Genomic DNA, 25,899 nt, shown 5'->3' on the forward strand with positions numbered 1-25,899 from the left:
GTCTTATAACATGAAATAATTTTATTTTAATTTGAGAAAAGCATACTGATGTATTTATCCCGTACTTGCTTTGCTTGTGTATTAATGGAAGTACAACAGAACAGTAGTCATAAATTCATTTGTAAATTAAGATTGTACTAAGCATATTTAGTTACCCCAAACATTTATTTACGTTAAGGATAATCAAATTAGGTTTATTTTAATGAAACATGAAACATAAACATAGTATAATTAAGAGAGTGAAAATTATTTGAATATTTTTGTCAGACTACTTATGTCAGCAATTATTGATAGTTCATTCATCGTTGTATTCAATCGAACCGGTGTGAACACGGAATAGAGACACTCACCTTCTTCGAGGGCATCGTCGCCATCAGAGACCAGCTCGTCATCGGAGCAGATGTTGAGCACGTTGACCAGCATCTCGGTCACCTTCTCGCCCACGAACGGCAGCGACCACGTAAAGACATCCATGAAGTTGGGCAGCCAATATGGATGCTGCGAGTAGTTGAACTGGCGAATGTTCATCACGTTGTTTTCGTATTTCAGTACCGCTGCCTGAAATGATGACAATACATGTAAATATAGGGGTCGCATGGTAGGTACCAGAAGCCTTGAAAACATTTGTAATGCAGGGCGATGGAGAAAAAATGGAAAAAGGCTATGATTTAAAATCAAATTATTTTGAGCATTCATTTGACCAATGAATTAGTTTTAAAGGAAAAATCGGTACAATGTACTTTATTCAAAGTATTGTACATCGCCGCTACTTTTTCCCATCCTTCAGAAAATTTGCGAATTGTATTTTGAAAGAACGATAGACCTTTTGACGCTATTATATGTAACCAATGCGTGTTAAACCACCAAGAGTAACACAACAATTTAATTATCCTATAGAAGTATTAATGTAACTCAAAATCTTAATATTCTAGATTTTGTTGTTGTTTTGACTTTATTGACTATACCGACCGCCTCGAAAAGAATGTACCGCCATTAGAAAAGGAAAACAATGTAGTTTATTGTTTTCTATGCCAAATCCTTGCTAAATTTTCCGCCAAATACGGAGTTATTTGTGGAGTAATGTATCCTAAAAATGACTTATTTTATGGTATCTATTTTATGGTAGCACTGCTCAGACAGATCAGGACTCACATGTCGGAATAAGTAGTAATCAGAAGGAGCAAAATCTGGAGAATATGGCACTTGGGGTAGCACTTCTCATTTTAATGTATCCAAGTATACTTTCACTAATTTTGCAATATGTGTGCAAGCGTCGTCGTGCTGAAGAATCACATTGTTGTGTGCTCGTATTCCGGCAGTTTTTTCGCGCAGTGTAGTCGATAATGATCCCTATTCGTGGCTTCATCAATGTCTTCAAATCCTTGTTTCCATTTTTTGTCTTTCTTTCCGAAAATGCGATTCACTCGGTACAAATTCAGATTCTTTAAACGCATTGAAAACGTGTTTTGTTTACACTTCGAAGAAACATTTTTGTTCACACATTTCGTGAGACACTTCCACATGAACATCATCTGTCGTAAAACCTTTAAAATTAATTTATAGCCCTGATAGATAGTCAAGCTGACCAGATCGTATGCCTAATCTCACATTCTGTTGATGCTCTTTTGTCTGTGTACCAATCAATTCCCAGTTGTCGGTCAACAAAGTAATTGCAAAGGTTTGATATTGATGAAACAAAAACAAGTGTTTGTGTTGTTCCATCGAGACCATACACGGGTGCACACGTGTGTAGTCACCATAGCAAAAAAACATAAATTAGTCTACGAATTACCAATCCCATCAAGCATATTCTTCAGAGTTAGCCTCTCTCGACTATATCATGTTTCTCAACCTGAAAAAATGACTCGGTGGTAAGGGATTTGGACGGTCTTAAGAAAACCTATTATTTGCGGGGAATAAACAAATTGGAAAAACCGAGCACTAAATTTATAGAATTAAAAGAAAGAACTAAAGCGATTGTGTTGAGAAATTAAAGGCTGCTTTGTCTTTCTAAAATATTTTTCATTCAAAATGTTACTGGCCAAACTGCTCTTGTATCAAACGAAGCTTATTTTCCCACTAGGTCCATTTGTCAAAAGGAAAACATTAGATATTATGTAGAAGAAACTTCTTGGTTTTTTGCATTGATGTTGTTTGAACAGCGAGAAAGTATTGTATTGTATTTATTGCATATGTAAAGTTCTATGGAGTTTAAAATTATATACGTTTTTTACAATGTTAAATTACGTTATTAAGTTTTACCAGTATCTGAAATAGGGCAACAATATATAAATGGCGTATAATCAAACTCACCTTATTATTGTAAACATCCAGATAATTTGGTGCTGAAAATATTGTTATTAAAGATGGAAAACCAGTAGTCTGACTTTTCCTGTACATTCGGTATCTGCAACAAAAGAAAACAACTTGTTCATTATTACTTGTATTTATATTATTCCGCTTTTCTTTTATTTATATATTTTACGATTTAGGCAAAAGTTAATGGGTGAGTTTTATAACATTTTGACCGCTTTTAAGATATTCTGAAAGAAGTAAGAATTTCCTGAAACAGGTATCAGCAACCCGAGAGCTGAAATGAATCTGGAATAAAACTGCAAATAATAATAGGTGCAATGGGAACAATTTCGATAGGATTTCTATTCAGCTTGACATCAGCATTGTTATTCCAGCTGACGTAGAGAAAATCGACTTAACAGGAATCTGGGCAATCGTCTATCGAAGACTCAGCGAGATGTAGTCTCCAGACAAAAGCAAATTACGATATATTTAATTAATTTTGTATTTTGAGTGCATTGTTGGATGTTAGAGTGTGTTATATACAATACTATATTAAAGAAAAAGAAATAATCTTTTGGTATCAAAGCTTATTATTATTTTGGATTGTTTCCTTCATATTTTATTAGAAGGGACCATCAGTAACTGTGATCCTTCATGATCTCTTTTAATTGTTAAATGAAGGAATACCATAATACTAGCTGGGGACCCCAAAAGAAGTTTGCATGATCTCTTTTTTACTGCTTATTTATTATATCGCTTACTTTATTCAACTAACTCGAATTGCTTCCTTACCATACTCTCCAGATATAGTTCAGAGATGGACAAAACACATGCTCTGCTTTATTAAAATACATATTACATAAAATATTTTTATAAAAAAAAATAGAACCGATTTCAAATAAATAAGAAACTCACTAAAATGTAAAAAATAATCAGACTTTTAACACAAAAAAACGTTTTAAAATAAAATATGTACGTAATAATCGTTGTAATAACTAAATAAAAATCAGTTTGAAGTCGGTACCGTGCCCAAATAGTCATATTAAATTAGATTTGTTCTGTTCCTTTTTAATTTTGTCTTTATGACATATTTAAGGGCTCGGCACCGACTTCAAACTGATTTTTATTTAGTTATTACAACGATTATTACGTACACATTTTATTTTAAAATGTTTTTTTGTGTTAAATGTCTAAGTTTGATTATTTTTTACATTTCACTGAGTTCCTTATTAATTTTTTGAACTCGGTTCAATTTTTTTAGTAAAAATACATTACGCAGTTACTTTTTTAAGTATTACAATTGATAGTCCAAGTAAAAGTACATCCCGTGTGAGGAGAAATAAGAATAAAGAAATAATGATTGAAAATAAGAAATATTTCAGGCACCGGGGCCCGCCCCCCTAGTATAGGTGATTTGACAAATGTTCCAACCAAAGTAGAAAAGAGAAAGTCGCTGCTCTATTGGGAATCGAACCCGCGACATCCGCATGCGAGCTTAACGTTCTAACTATTGCACTATAGAAACAGTTGCCTACCATGTTTCTTCTCGTATGACTCGTATGATATGGTTAGGGCTTAAAAACTAAATTGAATGCCTTTTACACAGAACTACTTCCGATTTTTCGTTCGGCAATAACGTTATATCCAAATATCTGATTATTTTAGATAAAAAATATGTGAAAAAACTTGTACGCGCCTTTAAAATTTGAGATGTTCCCTCGATTTCCCCCTTCCTCCCATGTGATCCCAACTTGGTTAAAATGGGACCACCTCGGAAGGGCACTTTCGAATAAAATTGCACGTAATCTAAAGCTAAAGCGAAGCAATTGGGTTCGATACTTTAATGAATTCGATACTATGGCTGAGAAGGCGTTAATCTTACCCAACTATCAAAAAAGTTATTTAATTTTCATTTACTTCTCATGAGCTTTACTATACCCAGACTTATCTAGCCTCCAGAAATCACTACGTTCTTACAGAGGCTTAAGGGAAACAAAGTTGAGTTAAACATTGTTTTAAGAAACTATAACGCTTTTACAGAGTAGCATTGGAATGTATCATGGAAACATATTTTTTATTTTCTCAATTATACTGGATTATTAAGGTTATAATTAAGATATTCTATTAATTTCTCTAAATTTTAACACCATTTTTGTAAATTACAATCAAAACCCAATATAAATACTGAAATTATTTCCCAGATAGGACAATAAAAAGTTCCAAGAAGGACTTAATCTCATCCCTTGAGCACCAAAGCTCGGACAAAACAATCGCAAATCGACTAATTCACCCTAAACAGATTTTCGAACTTCGCAGATAGAGACGGGCGAGAGGGGGTGTGAGAGGAAACTTCAGCAGGTCGCGAGTTTGGATCGGGATTAGTTTGTTACTTTTTTTCAATTATCGCTAACGTCGGGATCATTAGCAGGAAAACACGACAGGAACAGGAATTAGCGAGGTTAATTAAGAACTTCGAGCTGTAGTTCGGAATTTATCGTTTACGTTTTAGAAAAATAAACGCTGCAGTGTAATAAACTTTACAAAAAGTTTATGGTAGTACGAAGTCTCTTCTGCTTTACTTAAATCAATAATGAAACTTAGAACAATTACTATTTTTACTATACAATACAATTTTAGGTATATTAATTTTGAATGAGATCTGTGGTCTTTTTATGGATGACGCTAAAAAATAGTTTTGCATTTAGTATTCGGTTTATACAGATGCTAATGAGGAATGCTCGAAATGCATTTTCGACATTGATTACTTTTGTAGTTTGATTTGAGAAACCTATAATGATGGCGCTCTATTATATATCAAAAAAGGCAATAATCTGCTAGACTTGTTGGATGAAAACCTAGCTTAAACTGTCAAGGAACTTCACACGGCTTAGCAATTGACGAATCAGTAATAGGCGTTTATCAGTGATGAGAAAGATTCGAAAGGTATAACAGATAAATTGAAAAGATTTGGAGAATAAGGTAGATGAGGAAAGAATTCGAAGCCCAATTCATGGATTTTTGACACGGCGCATTGTCTTGGTGAAGCAGCACTTTCTTTTTCTTCAAATGCGGCGGCGTTTCTCGGCGATTTCGTTCAAGCGGTTCAATAACGCCATGTAATAGTCGGTGTTGATGGTCCTTCCTTTTTCAAGATAGTCAATGAAAATTATTCTATGCGCATCTCAAAATACAGACGCCATAACCTTGCCAGCCGACTGTTGCGTTTTCACACGCTTTGGAGCGGATTCATCGTGTGTAATCCACTCGGATGACTGTCGATTGGACTTTGGAGTGAAATGATGGTGCCATTTTTCATCCATTGTCACATATAGACGCAAAAAATCGGGTTTATTACGCTTGATCATCTTCAAACACTGCTCCGAATCATCAACTCGTCGTGAATGATATGAGGTACACGTTCAGTTGATATCTTTAGAGTATCTGCTATTTCATTAATTTTCAGTTTACGGTCATTTCAGAGCATTTTGTGGATTTTTTAAATATTTTCATCGGTAATAACCTCTTTTAGGCGTCCACTGTGTTCGCCGTTTTCGGTGCTCATTTAACCACATCTAAACTTAGCATACCAATCCGTGATCGTTGATTTTCCTCGGGCAATGTCCAGAAACTCGGCATCAAGCAAAGTTTTTGCTTCAACTGTATTTTTCCCTTCAAAAAGCAATATTTTAACAAGCGAAATTCCTTTTTATCCATTTTTTTTCACAGTAACAAAAGTTGCTTCACTCAAAATGCTATAATTCACAAACTAATGATCCGACAGCTGTCCAAATTATACACGCATTTGAGCTTTTGAGGGTTAGGGCTAACTAAAAAACATATGTATTTAATTCTAGTAGCGCCATCTATGTGTCAGGCCGGGGATTTTTCAAATGACCTGTTAAAACGGATTTTGAAATGTTTCAACACAAATAAAAATAAAGAGCTTTATATCGTGTATTGTAACTGCCAATGAAAAGTAGATCCAATACAATAATCCAAGCGCAAAAAGGACTGGTTTAAACCAAAAGGGTCATACGACTAGTCCAGAGAGAAGAGCCTAATAGTTTTATAGTACTTATAGGATGTACATATCTGAGATATTCTTAGGTACTCTTTAGAGTTATTTTCTGCACTTATTAACTTTCTTGCCAAGTGTTACACTGCTAGGGTTTTTACTAGCGTTGGGAATTATCGACAGTTTGGTAATCGATTAGTTTTTACAATCGACTGTTTTAAGTCATGTAATTTCAGTTACTATTTTCGTAACTACTAGTTTCATTCGATTGAGTTTTAACTTGGGTCCTTCTGGTTTGATTTTCTCGATTTTCTAAGTCTCTGGATGCTTGTTCAAGCCTTTTGAATGTTAAAACTTCTTTCATTCAAGTTTCAAGGAATAATAATCTTAAAAACTATTCCTTATTAATTAGAAATAAAATTATTATTGTATTTAAAAAGGGTACGATAGTTAAATAGTTGATAAAGATTGATTGAGAAAATACGATAGAAATATTTAGTAGTCGTTACTCCATTCCTATTTACAATGAAGTCAAATCTATAAAATATAAGAAGAATTATTCAAAATTAAACCCTTATTTCGAAGATTTAAAGTTACGGCAATTGTCTCTTTCCCAAAGAAATTTCGCAAAGGACTATGTACATCTCCATTTCACTATAGCACAATTGAAAAAAAGTGTAAGCACGTTTTGGAATGAAATAGAAATAAACAAATTACTTTTATTATATTATGTCATTGTTACATCTCGAATATTCGAGTTCGTTTTTTCACGGCAAGGAATTCGTATATCTTCGTCTGACGATGAAACCCGCATTCGATCGAAATAGTAGTTCCTATGGCAATCACTAGTTTTTTTACTATCGACCAGTTCGACTGTTTTGCGACTATCGATTGTTTCCAGTCGATAGTTCCCAACGATAGTTTTTACTTAATTTTCTTCAATATTCTGACACATTTTATGGCTAATGTGCCTGAAATACTTACTTCAATTCTATAAAAGTACTAGTAAGTATTCTTTTTAAAATTATTACTTCAGTTACAGTCACTATTCCTGAGATTTGAGAGAAAAAGTAGGTATGGTATATAGATAAGTGACGTCAATGTTTCGTAGCGCTTTTGATTGCTGTTTGACTTAACATAACATAACGATTTGGAAATTTTATTTTCATTTCTGATAAAATCTTAGTAATTTCACTTATGTTATAAATATATTTTTAAAAATCTATAATATATACTTATTATAAATCAATATTTTTCTATTTTATTTCATTCAGGTTATTTTTATTACAGTAATGTGCATGTTTTATAAATTTATTTGATTTTATTATCATTTTATGTACAACGATAACAACGTTAATCATTTATTTCTTAGATCCTCCATGTTTCATAATATTTATACTGTACGTGGAGGAATTCAAATTAGGTTTCTCTCTGAAGACTTTGAAAACTTCGCTAATTTATGTAAACTGTTATTTCAAGGTATAACATTTTATAATAAAGCTGATACTAATTTGAATCTACTGCCTCTCTTCGTAATTCGCAATTATAAAGTTTGTCCTGTTGAAAATCAGATTTGCAAAATAGCATCTTTATTTGTACTTGGAGCTTCTAAAGTCAATAGGCTTTTTACTTGGCGAGTTATACTTTCAATTGCAGTAAAGTTCTTAATTAGTTCCGGCATTTCTTTTCGTTTGCAAAATAACAAAAGAGTATCGTTTTACAAAATAAGTTAACACTAAATTCGAATTAAAAATAATATTTTCTGTTTGTTATTTGTATTGAAATTTGGCGTTTTAAAAGGTTAAAATAAACTTAATTAATATTAGTGTCAAGATTATGATCAAAATGAAATAATCGTACTACAAAAGTGAAATAACTATAACAAATTGTTACCTGTACAATAAATCAAATGGACTATTGATCAATAGGTTTCTATGCCACAAAAATGTGTTGTTATATGTGAGAAAATAGGTTTTGTTGACTTATTGAATTACTAATACATAATTACTTTATTTTCTATCGATTTTGATGACGTCATTCGCAAATTATCATGAAATATTAAGTGTAGTATTTAATATTAAATTGTAGGTTTCATTCATTCAGTCATTCATCGAAAACTATCATTACAGAAACAACAATATAATTATGTTTTAGTCGATTCATATAGTAGCCATTTATCCTACTTTTCTGTATACCCTATAGCCTGTAAACATGTGGAAAGAGTTGAGTTATCAATTATTAAGGCGTTTGAATGTTCTTTGATTATTTGAGCGGAATTTTCGTCCAAAAAGCCTAGAAATTCATTGCGTTCAAACGTTTTTGGTCCTATCTATATCAACACTTTGACGATGGGAAATATCGATAATTTTTTCGGTGGCCAACCATATACTGGTGTGTTATGTTTAGTATCTATCCTCTCTTGCTCATTCCGTGTAAATTCCGTTTTTTTTGTTTGTTATTTATATTAAAATTTGGATTTTTAAAGATAAATACGATAACAAATTGGTACATGCACAACAAGTCAACTTTAATGTCATATGAAAAAATGTATAGTTGAGGAAATAGGTTCTGTTGACTTACTGAATTACTAATACATAATTACTTTCTTTTCTATCGATTTTGATGTCGTCATTCGCAAATTATCATGAAATATTAAGTGTAGTATTTAATATTAAATTGTAGGTTTCATTCATTCAGTCATTCATCGAAAACTATCATTACAGACACAACAATATAATTATGTTTTAGTCGATTCATATGGTAGCCATTTATCCTCCTTTTCAGTATTCCCTATAGCCTGTAAACATGTGGAAACAGTTGACTCATCAATTATTAAAGTGTTTGAATGTTCTTTGATTATTTGAGCGGAATTTTCGTCTAAAAAGCCTAGAAATTCATTGTGTTCAAACGTTTTTGGGCCTATCTATATCAACACTTTGACGATGGGAAATATCGATAATTTTTTCGGTGGCCAACCATATACTGGTGTGTTATGTTTAGTATCTATCCTCTCTTGTTCATTCCGTGTAAATTCCTTTTTTTTTGTTTGTTACTTATATTAAAATTTGGATTTTTAAAGATAAATACGATAACAAATTGTTACATGTACAACAAGTCAACTTTAATGTCACATGAAAAAATGTGTAGTTGAGGAAATAGGTTCTGTTGACTTACTGAATTATTAATACATAATTACTTTCTTTTCTATCGATTTTGATGTCGTCATTCGCAAATTATCATGAAATATTAAGTATAGTATTTAATATTAAATTGTAGGTTTCATTCATTCAGTCATTCATCGAAAACTATCATTACAGACACAACAATATAATTATGTTTTAGTCGATTCATATGGTAGCCATTTATCCTCCTTTTCAGTATTCCCTATAGCCTGTAAACATGTGGAAACAGTTGACTCATCAATTATTAAAGTGTTTGAATGTTCTTTGATTATTTGAGCGGAATTTTCGTCTAAAAAGCCTAGAAATTCATTGTGTTCAAACGTTTTTGGGCCTATCTATATCAACACTTTGACGATGGGAAATATCGATAATTTTTTCGGTGGCCAACCATATACTGGTGTGTTATGTTTAGTATCTATCCTCTCTTGCTCATTCCGTGTAAATTCCTTTTTTTTTTGTTTGTTACTTATATTAAAATTTGGATTTTTAAAGATAAATACGATAACAAATTGTTACATGTACAACAAGTCAACTTTAATGTCACATGAAAAAATGTGTAGTTGAGGAAATAGGTTCTGTTGACTTACTGAATTAGTAATATATAATTACTTTCTTTTCTATCGATTTTGATGTCGTCATTCGCAAATTATCATGAAATATTAAGTGTAGTATTTAATATTAAATTGTAGTTTCATTCATTCAGTCATTCATCGAAAACTATCATTACAGAAACAACAATATAATTATGTTTTAGTCGATTCATATAGTAGCCATTTATCCTCCTTTTCAGTATTCCCTATAGCCTGTAAACATGTGGAAACAGTTGACTCATCAATTATTAAAGTGTTTGAATGTTCTTTGATTATTTGAACGGAATTTTCGCCCAAAAAGCCTAGAAAATCATTGGGTTCAAACGTTTTTGGTCCTATCTATATCAACACTTTGACGATGGGAAATATCGATAATTTTTTCGGTGGCCAACCATATACTGGTGTGTTGTTTAGTATCTATCCTCTCTTGCTCATTCCGTGTAAATTCCGTTTTTTTTTGTTTGTTACTTATATCGAAATTTGGATTTTTAAAGATAAATACGATAACAAATTGTTACATGTACAACAAGTCAACTTTAATGTCACATGAAAAAATGTGTAGTTGAGGAAATAGGTTCTGTTGACTTACTGAATTAGTAATACATAATTACTTTCTTTTCTATCGATTTTGATGTCGTCATTCGCAAATAATCATGAAATATTAAGTATAGTATTTAATATTAAATTGTAGGTTTCATTCATTCAGTCATTCATCGAAAACTATCATTACAGACACAACAATATAATTATGTTTTAGTCGATTCATATAGTAGCCATTTATCCTCCTTTTCAGTATTCCCTATAGCCTGTAAACATGTGGAAACAGTTGACTCATCAATTATTAAGGCGTTTGAATGTTCTTTGATTATTTGAGCGGAATTTTCGTCCAAAAAGCCTAGAAATTCATTGCGTTCAAACGTTTTTGGTCCTATCTATATCAACACTTTGACGATGGGAAATATCGATAATTTTTTCGGTGGCCAACCATATACTGGTGTGTTATGTTTAGTATCTATCCTCTCTTGCTCATTCCGTGTAAATTCCTTTTTTTTTTGTTTGTTACTTATATTAAAACTTGGATTTTTAAAGATAAATACGATAACAAATTGTTACATGTACAACAAGTCAACTTTAATGTCACATGAAAAAATGTGTAGTTGAGGAAATAGGTTCTGTTGACTTACTGAATTATTAATACATAATTACTTTCTTTTCTATCGATTTTGATGTCGTCATTCGCAAATTATCATGAAATATTAAGTATAGTATTTAATATTAAATTGTAGTTTCATTCATTCAGTCATTCATCGAAAACTATCATTACAGACACATCAATATAATTATGTTTTAGTCGATTCATATAGTAGCCATTTATCCTCCTTTTCAGTATTCCCTATAGCCTGTAAACATGTGGAAACAGTTGACTCATCAATTATTAAAGTGTTTGAATGTTCTTTGATTATTTGAGCGGAATTTTCGTCTAAAAAGCCTAGAAATTCATTGTGTTCAAACGTTTTTGGGCCTATCTATATCAACACTTTGACGATGGGAAATATCGATAATTTTTTCGGTGGCCAACCATATACTGGTGTGTTATGTTTAGTATCTATCCTCTCTTGCTCATTCCGTGTAAATTCCGTTTTTTTTTGTTTGTTACTTATATCGAAATTTGGATTTTTAAAGATAAATACGATAACAAATTGTTACATGTACAACAAGTCAACTTTAATGTCACATGAAAAAATGTGTAGTTGAGGAAATAGGTTCTGTTGACTTACTGAATTAGTAATACATAATTACTTTCTTTTCTATCGATTTTGATGTCGTCATTCGCAAATAATCATGAAATATTAAGTATAGTATTTAATATTAAATTGTAGGTTTCATTCATTCAGTCATTCATCGAAAACTATCATTACAGACACAACAATATAATTATGTTTTAGTCGATTCATATAGTAGCCATTTATCCTCCTTTTCAGTATTCCCTATAGCCTGTAAACATGTGGAAACAGTTGACTCATCAATTATTAAAGTGTTTGAATGTTCTTTGATTATTTGAACGGAATTTTCGCCCAAAAAGCCTAGAAAATCATTGGGTTCAAACGTTTTTGGTCCTATCTATATCAACACTTTGACGATGGGAAATATCGATAATTTTTTCGGTGGCCAACCATATACTGGTGTGTTGTTTAGTATCTATCCTCTCTTGCTCATTCCGTGTAAATTCCGTTTTTTTTTGTTTGTTACTTATATCGAAATTTGGATTTTTAAAGATAAATACGATAACAAATTGTTACATGTACAACAAGTCAACTTTAATGTCACATGAAAAAATGTGTAGTTGAGGAAATAGGTTCTGTTGACTTACTGAATTAGTAATACATAATTACTTTCTTTTCTAACGATTTTGATGTGGTCATTCGCAAATAATCATGAAATATTAAGTATAGTATTTAATATTAAATTGTAGGTTTCATTCATTCAGTCATTCATCGAAAACTATCATTACAGACACAACAATATAATTATGTTTTAGTCGATTCATATAGTAGCCATTTATCCTCCTTTTCAGTATTCCCTATAGCCTGTAAACATGTGGAAACAGTTGACTCATCAATTATTAAAGTGTTTGAATGTTCTTTGATTATTTGAGCGGAATTTTCGTCCAAAAAGCCTAGAAATTCATTGTGTTCAAACGTCTTTGGTCCTATCTATATCAACACTTTGACGATGGGAAATATCGATATTTTTTTCGGTGGCCAACCATATACTGGTGTGTTATGTTTAGTATCTATCCTCTCTTGCTCATTCCGTGTAAATTCCGTTATTTTTTTTGTTTGTTACTTATATTAAAATTTGGATTTTTAAACGATAACAAATTGTTACATGTACAATAAGTCAACTTTAATGTCACATGAAAAAATATGTAGTTGAGGAAATAGGTTCTGTTGACTTACTGAATTATTAATACATAATTACTTTGTTTTTTATCGATTTTGATGTCGTCATTCGCAAATTATTATGAAATATTGAGTGTAATACTTATTATTAAATTGTGAGTTTCATTCATTTCAGTCATTCATCGAAAACCATCATTGCAGAAACAATAATATAATTATGTGTCAGCCAATTCATGTAGGAGTCTTTTACCCCCCTTTTCTCCATTTCGCAATAGTATTTAATTTAAACATGTGAAAACAGTTGATTCATAAATTGTTAAGCTGTCTGAAAGTCCCTTGATTATTTGAGTGAAAATTTTCTCTGGTACATTCTTTCCAAATATCCAGTCAAAACATTTTTATAAACTTCTTCATTATTTACTTTATCCATATAATGATATATCCATATGTATCTATCTTTATCTGTATATGATCAATATATGGAAAAATTTTCCCTTCATTGAATGAAAGCTGATGTGATGCAGAAATAACTTTATTCTTTTTAAACCTGACCCATTCTTTAAAGGCTATTTTGCTTCGACCGAGTGGATCCATAATTAACGTATAGCGTGAAAACGTATTCCCGCTGCTCCTGGGGCTAAAGATAATAACTTGCAGTAGGTATATTAAACATGCATACTTACGCTAAAAGCTTCATGTATTACCTTACATTTAAGCGCGATAACATCTGTTATAAAAGAGAACGATTAAAAAGCGAGACATTTTTACGTCTAGCTGCGAAAAGCGTTTTGGCCCCTTAAAACATTATTCAGAACACGCCCTCGTTAAATTTCAAATAGTACTTAACGCCTCTTGCTATTTTATAGATTGTTTTCCAACAGCTATCCTGAAAGCTCCGCGCGTTCTCTATTTTATATTTTATAAAATCGATCAGCAGATTTGCATGAAACTGATCTAGATGTACATATATATTTTGTAAAATCTGGTGTATTATCGCACCATATAGAAGGGATGCAGAAAAAATATCGATATATGGTTATTTACTTGAAAAAATATCGATATCTTTTAGCCGATATTTTTGATATGAGATAAATATTTAATCAGGTATGATATAAATAATTTTTCTAAATAAATTAAATATAATTTGTAATAAACTGTTCAAATTGGTACTTAATTTTAAATGTTTGGTGGATTTTGATACTGAATTTTAAATGTCCATCAAAAATATTACTACTCTTTAAAATATTTAGAAAAAAATATATTTTTAGGCTATTCAGAATATACCTTCGTTAAATTTCAAATAGTACTTAACGCCTCTTGCTATTTTATAGATTGTTTTCCAACAGCTATCCTGAAGGCTCCGCGCGTTCTCTATTTTATATTTTATAAAATCGATAAGCAGATTTGCATGAAACTGATCTAGATGTGCATATATATTTTGTAAAATCTGGTGTATTATCGCACCATATAGAAGGGATGCAGAAAAATATCGATATATGGTTATTTACTTGAAAAAATATCGATATCTTTTAGCCGATATTTTTGATATGAGATAAATATTTAATCAGATATGATATAAATAATTTTTCTAAATAAATTAAATATAATTTGTAATAAACTGTTCAAATTGGTAGTTAATTTTAAATGTTTGGTGGATTTTGATACTGAATTTTAAAGGTGCATCAAAAATATTACTACTCTTTAAAATATTTAGAAAAATATATATTTTTAGGCTATTCAGAACACGCCCTCGTTAAATTTGAATAGTACTTAACGCTTCTTGCTATTTTATTGATTGTTTTCCAACAGCTATCCTGAAAGCTCCGCGCGTTCTCTATTTTATATTTTATAAAATCGATAAGCAGATTTGCATGAAACTGATCTAGATGTACATATATATTTTGTAAAATCTGGTGATTATCGCACCATATAGAAGGGATGCAGAAAAATATCGATATATGGTTATTTACTTGAAAAAATATGGATATCTTTTAGCCGATATTTTTGATATGAGATAAATATTTAATCAGATATGATATAAATAATTTTTCTAAACAAATTAAATATAATTTGTAATAAACTGTTCAAATTGGTACTTAATTTTTAAAAAGTTTGGTGGATTTTGATACTGAATTTTAAATGTCCATCAAAAATATTACTACTCTTTGAAATATTTAGAAAAATACATTTTTTTGTAAAATATCGATAATGTTTATATTTGTTGAAAAAAGTATATCAATATTTAAAGAAAAACGATATATCGATATTTTTTTCGGTGGCCAATACTCCTACTATATGAGTAGGTGTTTTGTGTTTAGTTTCTAACCTCTTTTGCTCATTGTGTAAATTCCGTTATTGTTTTTATTGTTGCTAATATTAAAACCTGACTTTTTAAAAGATAAATACGATAACAAATCGTTACTTGTACAACAAATTAACTTTAATTTCACATGAAAACTGGGTAGTTGAGAAAATAGGTTCTGTTGACTTACTGAATTATTAATGCATAATTACTTTGTTTTGTATCGATTTTGATGCCGTCATTCGCACATTATTATGAACTATTAAGTGTAATACGTATTATTAAGTTGTAAGTTTCATTCATTGCAGTCATTCATCGAATATTATTATTGCAGAAGCAATAATATAATTAAGTTTCAGCCAATTCGTGTAGTAGCTCTTTACGCTTCCTTTGTCTATTTTCATGTAGCATGTAAACGTGTGGAAAACGTTAACTCATCAATTATTAAGCTGTATGAAAGTTTGTTGATCATTTGAGCGAAAACTATTTTGCTCGATGTGTAAATTTTGTCTATTTTTTCTGTCTTTATTAAGTTTTCTTGCTTTGGCCAATGTTTTTCATCTCTTTTGAAGTATTTCTCTGGTACATTCATTCCAAAAATGCAGTCGAAATAAAAATGTAAGGAAATAGTTGACCAAAAGCTCTTATTTGTATTAAAAAAAATTCTCGTCAGTTTTATACCGTAGGTTGACTTCAATGGAAAGTATTTAAAAACAAGTCGAATATAGCTCCAAATTTAAAACTGTCGAACATGTCTCTAAGGAAATCATCATTTTAATCACTGTCAGAAAAGTCACTGAGAGAAAAGTCTGAAAATTGCCAAAAAATAGTAATTTTTCCTGAGTAATTTAATATCTGAGTAAAATAATAAAATCATTCATTCTGACTTTAGACAACTTGTAGATAAAATATCACTTATATATAACTCACAGGCTAATGAAAATATTAAAATTACAATATCGCCATCACATTCAACTCAAAACATTACATATGTAGTGATACTTTCATTGTTATATGAAAATTTATATTGAAATTATATATGTTTTTACTGAATTGTTATTTTTAATAATTATTTATTGAATTTTCTATAAAGTGTTTATCACATATGAAGAGAAGGCTTGGTGGAGCAGTGGTAAAGGCGACAGGTTGGTCCTCCTACTATCGCGATTGCCGCTGGTTCGAATCCTGCTGGGCTATGGTCGTAAATTTATGTTTGTGATTGTCCTTAGGCAGGAGTGTAAAATCCGACAAGGAAAATGATCCCAGTCACGCCAGTATCCAGGCTGGGTAAGACTGGATGCCTTCTGGGATGATTTCTAAAGTTGGTAACTGGCCAGTTTGTAGGCTTAATGCCGAGAACCGTGGTTTGGAGCCCACGTTAAACTTTAGGTCTAGTCCAGATAAAACCAGAACCAGTCCAGATATATATTATATTCCTATAGTCTTAGTCCTGCTTGCGTTTCGATAACATCAATGGGTTTGCTTGTAGAAGTATATGATTAGAGCGATTTAAAGGGATATTTATATTTAAATAATAAAAATAGAGCCCGACATCAAGAGAAAAATCAGAATATGAGGTAAATTACTCCATTGAAATTAAGGAATTGATGAAAGAAAGACGAAAAGCTAGAAGTCCGGAAGCGGACAAAGACTACGCGCTGTAGAAAGCAACTCAGAGATACAAAGAACCAATTATAACAATACCACCTATTAGAAATATAGATAAATCAAAATCAAATGTAAATATGAAGTGATCCAAGATTTCGCGTTAAAACCTGAAATAAGCTTGTTAAATCACAGCAACGTAGAAGCAATACAGTTACTAGACAACACGCAGGAAATCAGAAGATTGAAGTGAACCAAACCACATGTAACTGTAGCTTAAGTAGTTTAGTGCAACAGAACATCAGTAATAAATGAATTTGTAAATTAAGATTGAACTAAGCATATCTAATGTAAGATGTAATTAATTAAAAAAAGAACTTATCCAATGGATATCTTTTGTTGGGGCCTTTAAATCTGTTCGCTCTTTTCCGAAACATTGTTACGTATGCTGCAACTGTCGTTGGTGCGAGAAAAGACTTTAAATCATCGCAAAAATAGAGGATAACCCTGAAGCCCGTTGCCTCTCTTCGTCAATCCAACTGAAACTTTTAAAACAACAAAGATCCGAAGTCGGCGAACGCTACCTCCGGAACGTGACTCTGTAATAAGGGGAAAGAGAGAGACGTGTAGCGAAAAGGACGAGGCAGAAGGAGAGGATCGAGCAGGGGGTCCTTGCCCGATCTAGGAGCACAGTGGGAACTTGATGCCCCGAAGTGTTCTCTCATTATTATTGCATTTTCAGTGTGCCGTTAAATAATTCTGGAGCCGCATCAGGAAATGTAGGGTATAACTCGAGAAAACGTGTTAGATTCAACCGTCGTATATTCACTATAGTCAACTGGAGGTGAATTTTAACTAGATACTCATTACTAAATTTACAATGACATCAATATGTATGTGTATAAGTTAAATTAATTGAATACAGTTTAAATATCATTTGGATGAATCCATTCCATAAATTATATCTAAATGGGTATATAAAAAAATTATAAAATGACTAAATTACTAAAAATAGTTCAATTACTTTCTCAAGTTTATTAGTTATAGTACAGAATGTTCAGTTTGTCTTACTTTTAGCTTCGGACTATATATCGTTTCTCTTTTTAACCGACTTCAAAAAAAGGAGGAGGTTCTATGTTCGGCTGAATATATATTTTTTAATGTATGTTAGTAAAATAATTTTCACTGAATTTAGGTTATCTTCCTTCATTCAAATTTCAACGGATAATAATATTCCCAATAATAAAATAATTTCTTATTCACGATAAATAAAATTATATTTGTATTTAAAAAGGGTGTAATGGTTAGATTGTTGATAATAGTTAAAAAATACGATATAACTATTTAGTGCCCATCATTCCATTCCTTTTAATCAAAAATAGTCATATATATCAAAGTCAAATATATAAAATATAAAAATAATTTTACATCATTCAGAATGAAACCGTTATTTTGAAGGTAACGAACTACAGCAATTATCTCTTTTCTTTTATTTCCCAAAGACAGTTCGAAAAGGAGTATGTACATCTCCGTCTCAGTTACAGCACGGCTGAAAAAAAATAAGAAGTACATTTTGGAATGAAATAGAAATAAACCAATTATTTTTATTATACTATATCATTGTAACTTTCCGAATATTAAAATCGATAGTTTCCAACGCTAATTTTTGTGAAAGGGTTTTCACTTAAAAATATTAATACTATTTAAAAGATACCGATCATAGAGCGAAAAAACCTAATACCAACACACCAGTTTGGGTTTATTAACAATTATTCAACAATTGACCAGGTCAAAAAAGTATGCTCAGTTATATTCTCAGATCTAGCGCGAGCCTTTGATAAGGTCTTGTTCATAAACTACAGAAAATGCTACCAAAACAATACATTGAACTATTAAAATCGTACATCACAACCAAAATGTTTAGAGTCAAACAAGAAGAAGCTTACTCTACAATAAAAGAAGCTAAAGCAGGTGTATCACAAGGAAGTGTACTGGGACCAATGCTTTATCTACTTTACACTTGTGATATACCACAAATGGAGAATATTGCGATGGCTACATGTGCTGATGATACTGCGATTATTGCTGTCAGAGACAATAGTGAAGAAGCATCACGAAGGCTCCAACAGGCAAGTGACAATATAAATAATTGGACACAATCTTGGAAAATAAAAATTACTGAAAGTAAATCTGTACATGTGTAGTTCACCTATAAACAGATCTTATAAGCACCAATAACATTAAATAATACTATCATTCCATATAGCAACAACGCTAAATATCTCGGAATGAATCTTGATGCAAAACTTCGCTGGAGGGGACATATAAAGAAGAAAAGAAAAGCACTGGAATTGAAATATAGGAAAATATACTGGCTAATTGGAAGAAAATGACAATTATCAGTACATAATAAATTGCTATTATATAAGCAAATACTGAAAGCTATATGGACATACGGAGTTCAATTATGGGGATGTTTTGCAAAGAGAAACATAAATAAAATACAAATTTTTCAGAGCAAAGTCCTGAGAGGTATTGTGGGCGCACCCAAATACTATAGGACTGATTACCTACATCGAGACCTTCAGATACCCACAGTCAGTCAAGAAATCAAGAGAATTGCAAGGGGGCATGAGGAAAGACTCCATTCTCACGAGAATATTGAAGTATTGCAGCTTTTGGACATCACCAGAACAGGACACAGACTCAAAATAATTAAACCATCTGATCTTCTGATCTGTAGAGTTGTGTAGTGAGCTGCATATAATAAAAAATACAGCAGTGACATGTATAAACATTAATTCACCAGAGACTGAGATAGGGCCGATAGGTCTTCCTAGGTATATACCTAGATTTAAGTTATAATAAAGACAAATTGTAGGTTAGACGGAAACGACTAGTAACAATGCAATAATTAAATAATAAAAGAAAAAAAATTATAAGATTATAAAGATACAGATGTGCATTACCAGTTTATGCGACGTGGCGACATCTGGTCTCAGAAAACAAGGAAAGCAGTTCGGAATCCATCTTAAGTAGTAAATCCAGTTTATATAAATTGCTGTTGGTAAAATGTGACTGAAATACATTACTTAAAATGTGTACTTATTTTTCAGCAATGGTTTGAAGACGAAAAAAGTGACGAAAACACATCCGGGTTTAAAATACTGTATCGGCACGCCCTCGGCTTCCAACACAAGAGAAACGAGCGTCGTTCTGCCTTTTAATCTGTGCGGAAGCGCCTTGAAAAATATAGAGTTCGCGGTACGGCTCGTTTGTTTGGCAATTTTTGGTCTTTCGGAAATTAAATTTCGGTCGTTACGAGGCCCTGGGAATCGGGTAATCTACCGCCATCGACGAACCTACCTGAAAATTAAGTTTCGAGCATCCTTATTACTCCGCGGTCGCGATTAAGTTCTATTCGTTGGCCCGTCGACTAATGTTCTGATAAAAATACAGAAAATAAGTACACCATAGAAACAGTTGCTACAATGTTTCTACAACTTCTCATACGAGACCTTTAGTGCTTTACAAGTAAACTGAACGGCCTTTAGTTTGAACTACTTCCGATTTTTCGTTACATTAGTTCAGTAATAACTATTTATCAATCAAAATGTTCTTCTTGTTACCTTCTTACGTTAATGAATAATCTTGAACACTAGAGTTCCAAAATGCTGCTATATTCATGTACAATATTTGTTATTTACAATCATACAATAAACAAAACATAAAACCATATATATTACATATAAATCTATGTAAGCATACATTCGGCACATTATTTTCAAGGCCGTAGCTAGGATGGCAAAGCCAGAACTAGAAAGAAATGAAACTAAGACGTCCGAAAATAGTAACTGGAAGTATACGACTGAAACAGTTGATAGTAAAAAGTAGTAAAATCAGTCGGACCGAAAATAACGACTGATACAATCAACAGTAAAAAGTAGTCAATTACTAAACAGTCGATAGTCGTTTTCAGTCGATATTTCCCAATGCTAATAAAAACTATGAACTTATTCAAAATAATATTTTATAATATGCAAAGAAGAGGCAACTTGTTGAATGGCGACTCGAAAACAATACCGAGGTTTTTTTCTGTTACTAAACAGGTAAAAACCCCTATCTCGACGTTATTTATTTTTAGACATCGCACTCTATGCACCGTTCAATCTTAACACAAGCATTCGAAGGCGCAGTATATCTAGGACGCAACAGGGTTACAACAGATATAACACCTCCTTCCTAGAGACACAACCACAGATATGGGCGTGGTCGTTTTCTTGTCTGGACAGCTCTAATACATTTATTTTTGAGTAACGTCTGCAGTTTGCCTTTGTTGATCTTTAAAATTACACTGTTTCTCCTTGGAATGGTTCTCCAAGTTTGGCTGATTCCAAGAAACTAAGAAACTGAATGCAGTAGCTCCGCCCTTGGTATCCCTTCACCTTCAGCGACAAGCTTCTGTCGAAATTCCAGCAAAATATGTAATTAACAGCAACTTCAGGTAGCCTTTCGTTTTAGTTTCATACCCTCAACTGTGGTACTTGTGAGGGAAATCCACATAATAAGGGTGTTTTTCAAAGCTTGAATATTTCTTACTTGTAATAGTTTATCCCCCTAGGTATCTTTGAACGCCTTCAATTCATCTTTGGGGGGGGGGGGGGAGATGTTAATCGTAAGGGTTAAGGGTTATTTGTATCCATGCGCCAAATCTGTTTGAGTCAAATGTTCAGATGTACCTCCATCATTAGATCCTGCCTTTTTTTATATTTTATTAGGTATGTGAACGGACATGATAAAAAAATATATGGGGTGAGATTAAAATGGCACAACAAACAGTCAAAAGTGATGAAATTTACATAGACATCAACTAACGCTTTGTAATAATATTTTTGTTGCTCATTGGTATTATTTATACAGAAATGTTGGCAACACGCTAGATTACATAAAATAGTTTTATGTATATAAAATAGTTCAATATGCTCAACGAGTTTTGAAGAAATAGTTAATTTAATAAATTAAATCTAGTCCAATCATATTGAAACTACTTCAATCAGCTAAAAACTAAAAACAATAAGAGTAACAGCGATATACATAAAAATACAAATAAACCTAACAAAAACTTGCTACTTACAAAATCATTATTCACAAAAAATTAGCAAAAATCAACCCTTTTATTAATATATCTTGTTCTATTCTGCTACCTTTATAGTCTTTATTTTATGATTTATTGAACAAAATAAACCGCTATCTATAATTTAGGATCATTTATCAATATTGAAAAGATATTCTAATAATCTTTCAGGCCAAACCATAAACTATGATTAATATCTAATTAAGAAATTATTGATATTAGAAATGATTTTTTTTCTTATAATTAAATGAGCTTGTTATAGCAAAATGGTCGTATAATAAAGAATTAATTATCATTATTGTTATAAAGTCAATAGTACATCAAGCGTTTGTATAATATATAATCAGTAAAATACGGTAAAAAATAATGTAACAATATACTTGAAGTTTTTAGGTTTGTAGTTCACCCATTCTAATATTACAACGTATAAGAAGTGTTAACCTATTGGCTACTTAAACCTATTTATCTATTCACAATATTATATTAACTACTACCAACTGATCATTTTAAATCCATAAGATTTTAGTTAGCCCTAACCCTCAAAAGATGCGTGTATAAATTTGACAGCTGTCGGATCATTAGTTTGTGAATTATAGCATTTTGAGTGAAGCAATTTTTGTTATTGTGAAAAAAAATTGATAAAAAGAAATTTCGCGGCTTGATAAATTATTGCTTTTTGAACGGAAAAAAACATAGTTGAAGCAAAAGCTTGATGCCGAGTTTCCGGACACTGCCCCGGGAAATCAACCATCAAGGATTGGTATGCTAAGTTTAGCAGTGGTGAAATGAGCACCGAAGACGGTGGACGTAGTGGACGCCCAAAAGACGAAACATTAAAAAAACCCACAAAATAATTTTGAATGTCCATAAACTGAAATTGAATGAAATAGCAGACACTCTAAAGATATCAATTGAACATGTACATCATATTATTCACGAATATTTGGGTATGAGAAAGCTCTGTGCAAAGTGGGTGCCGCGCGAGCTCACTTTTGACGAAAAACAACGACGAGTTGATGACTCGGAGCAGTGTTTGAAGATGATCAGGCGTAACAAAATGTAAGTAGGTTTTTGTGTCGATGTGTGAAAATGGATAAAACATCCATCATTTCACTCCGAAGTCCAATCCATAGGCATTCGAGTGGACTGCACACGATGAACCCGCTCCAAAGCGTGGGAAAACGCAACAGTCAGCTGGCAAGGTTATGGGGTCTGTATGTTATGTTATGTGTTACTTCACCAAGACAATGCACCGTGTCAAAAATCCATGAATTGGGCTTCGAATTGCTTCCTCATCCACCATATTCTCCAGATCAGGCCCCCAGCCACTATTTGCTGTTCTCAGATCTCGAAAGAATGCTCGCTGAGAAATAATTTTTGTCGAATGAAGAGATGATAGACGAAACTGAGGCCTATTTTGAAGCAAAGGACAAATCATACTACAAAAATGGTATCGAAAAGTTGGAGGGTCACTATAATCAGTGTATCACCCTTGAGGTGAATTATGTTGAATAAAAAAAAATAATTTTGCCAAAAAAATGTTTTATTTATGGTAGGCCGGGGACTTTTCAATTTCAACCCTTACTAAACAAATTATTGACTATGAAAAAACAATGTATGTCATCCTTTAATACCTAAATAATAGTTAATTTAAAAATATTAAGATCAGTTATGATATCTTAAAGAATAATCAAAATAAATTACCCATAACGTACTTCTTCTATATATCGGCGTTTAAATAATATTCTAAACATGTTTAAATCTAGACTATAAAACGTCATAACGGGCAATATGATAAAAGTAATGGTTATGTAGTGTTCGTGCTCACACTTTGGAATTACAAAATTTTATATATAGAAATTTTTCTACGTCCCCAGCGTCTGTTATAGTTCCAGTGCATCTAGAATTTATTCCGAAATATTATTCCTGAAAACTTTAATACAATTTTTTATTCACATTCAAGAATTTTTACTCACATTTAGGATATTTTATTGTATGCACATCTTTATTGTTTTGAACTTATGCCCTATTATTGTAATTATATTATTAAAACTTTTACGCATAATGTTAGAATATTTCCTGATATTTGACACTGACAACTTAATAACTCCGATATATATATATATAGACATTAAATAAAAAACATTCTCAAAAGCTTCATCAACAGAGTCATATAACGATGAATATGACTGTATGGTTAGAATAAAAAGGTGTAAAGAAGAAATATGAGCAATTTCGACAAAAAACGTCCGGCGTTTTTCCAACTTCTTTATTTTTTCTAAATAGTAGGTTATAATTCGTTCCAAATACACAACACACTGCTATTTCTTCAGGTTTGGAAACAGGAAATATTCGCTAGGAGCTAAATCTGGACAATATGCTGTAATTTATGGATTTTTATCATGATTACTACATAGGTGTGAGCCAATTCATTGTCTTGATGAAACAACACTTTTGTATGCACTATAGCAGAGAATAACTTTTTCATACTCAAATATAACGTAATTTTCGATATACCCGCTATGCTGAGAAGCCTAGACCATCAACCACCTCACGTACTTTCATTTTTCAATTGTACAATATTATTCTATGGATTTCTTAGACAATTTCTGACGTGACGACCTCCTTTAACCGACCTAAGTATTCTGCATCATCTGTGTTGGCACAAGCACAAAACAGATCGTATATTTTCTAAAATTATTCCTATTGCAGAAAGTCTGGGAAATATACTTCGACAATTACTATTATCATGGGAGCTAGAGTAAAAAGGAACTTAAACTGACAAGCCTTTCAGTAGTTGCTACAAATCCTTAATTTTTAAAGCTTTAATTCAAATTTTCTAGATCATAGTCACATTAGATATAATCCTTTTAGTCCTTTTTAGTCGCACATGAATCTGTGACAATCTGATTTTAGTCAATGCGCGTACAGACTTTTGAAATTCAAAATTGAAGCCAAAATATTACTATTATAACACCAGCTTATAATAACATTTTAATAAAAAAATCAATCCAATTTAACAACGATATTTAACATTATAGAATCATCTTTTTGTCCAAATTTCTTAATTACGTCTATATGCATATTTTTCAACAAATGAGCCTCATTAAAATTACTGAACAAAACTCCATCGTTTCCTAAACCCGTACACCACAACGGCCACCAATCAGATAAGAGCAATTATTATGGGGTTCATGTTTTTCCGTGGAAATTACTAATTTTATCGGAGGGGATTTTCTTACGCGCTAAGGTTTCTAAAAGGTTTTTTCTTTAAAGATTTTATCTTCTTCCTGCATACAACGTGCCCGCTGCGAATACCAAAACACGTCAGTCCGTTCTGTTCTGATAAAGTTTTTTTTTGGCCAACCTCTTTTTTATTTTCGAGATTCGGTCCTACATTTTCATTCGGATTTAAAATATCGGGGAGAGGGGACGGCGGAAGTTGCTGGTAAAAAACGAGAAAGTTCAAAGAGAAAACGTATCCCCGCTAATCTATATTATCACTTAAATTCATAAGTATTGTCCCATTAAGATATTTCTGCAAATTCAGTAAATAAAAGATTGAAGTGCACCTCTTCAGCTTTCGGGTATGTTACGATGTTTCATTAGCAAAAACAAGTTATCATACAATAAGTGGACATAATAATTTTCGTAATCTTTTTCGAACTAAAGTTTGAGAGTGTGAATTATATCATGAAGAGCATTCATTAAGGCTTCTTTGGCTTTCTGGTACGTTATGAGAAATTCTTGGTTCATTAGTAGAATAAGTTGCCAAATAAGTTAGAATCCAATAAGTAGACATAATAATATTCGGGGACCATTTTAGAAGCATAGTTCCGGATGTGAATTACGTCATGAAAAACATTAATT

General features: G+C 31.8%; 1 protein-coding gene across 5 annotated transcripts in view; it reads right to left on the reverse strand.

Annotated features, from left to right (window-relative positions):
* LOC143198754 (serine/threonine-protein phosphatase 2B catalytic subunit 3) overlaps positions 1-25,899 on the reverse strand; it is a 252,955-nt gene that overhangs the window by 25,912 nt on the left and 201,144 nt on the right. For all 5 annotated transcript variants that reach the window (XM_076408226.1, XM_076408225.1, XM_076408224.1 and 2 more), the window contains exons 8-9: positions 2,314-2,407; positions 351-558 (exon numbers count right to left, since the gene is read on the reverse strand). In XM_076408226.1, coding sequence (XP_076264341.1) covers positions 351-558; positions 2,314-2,407 — 302 coding nt within the window. The remainder of the gene's footprint in view (positions 1-350; positions 559-2,313; positions 2,408-25,899) is intronic.

This window comes from Rhynchophorus ferrugineus, unplaced genomic scaffold, assembly GCF_030347505.1.
Source record: "Rhynchophorus ferrugineus isolate W39M unplaced genomic scaffold, kcgeb_rfMv2 rfM6, whole genome shotgun sequence".
Lineage (NCBI taxonomy): Eukaryota > Metazoa > Arthropoda > Insecta > Coleoptera > Curculionidae > Rhynchophorus > Rhynchophorus ferrugineus.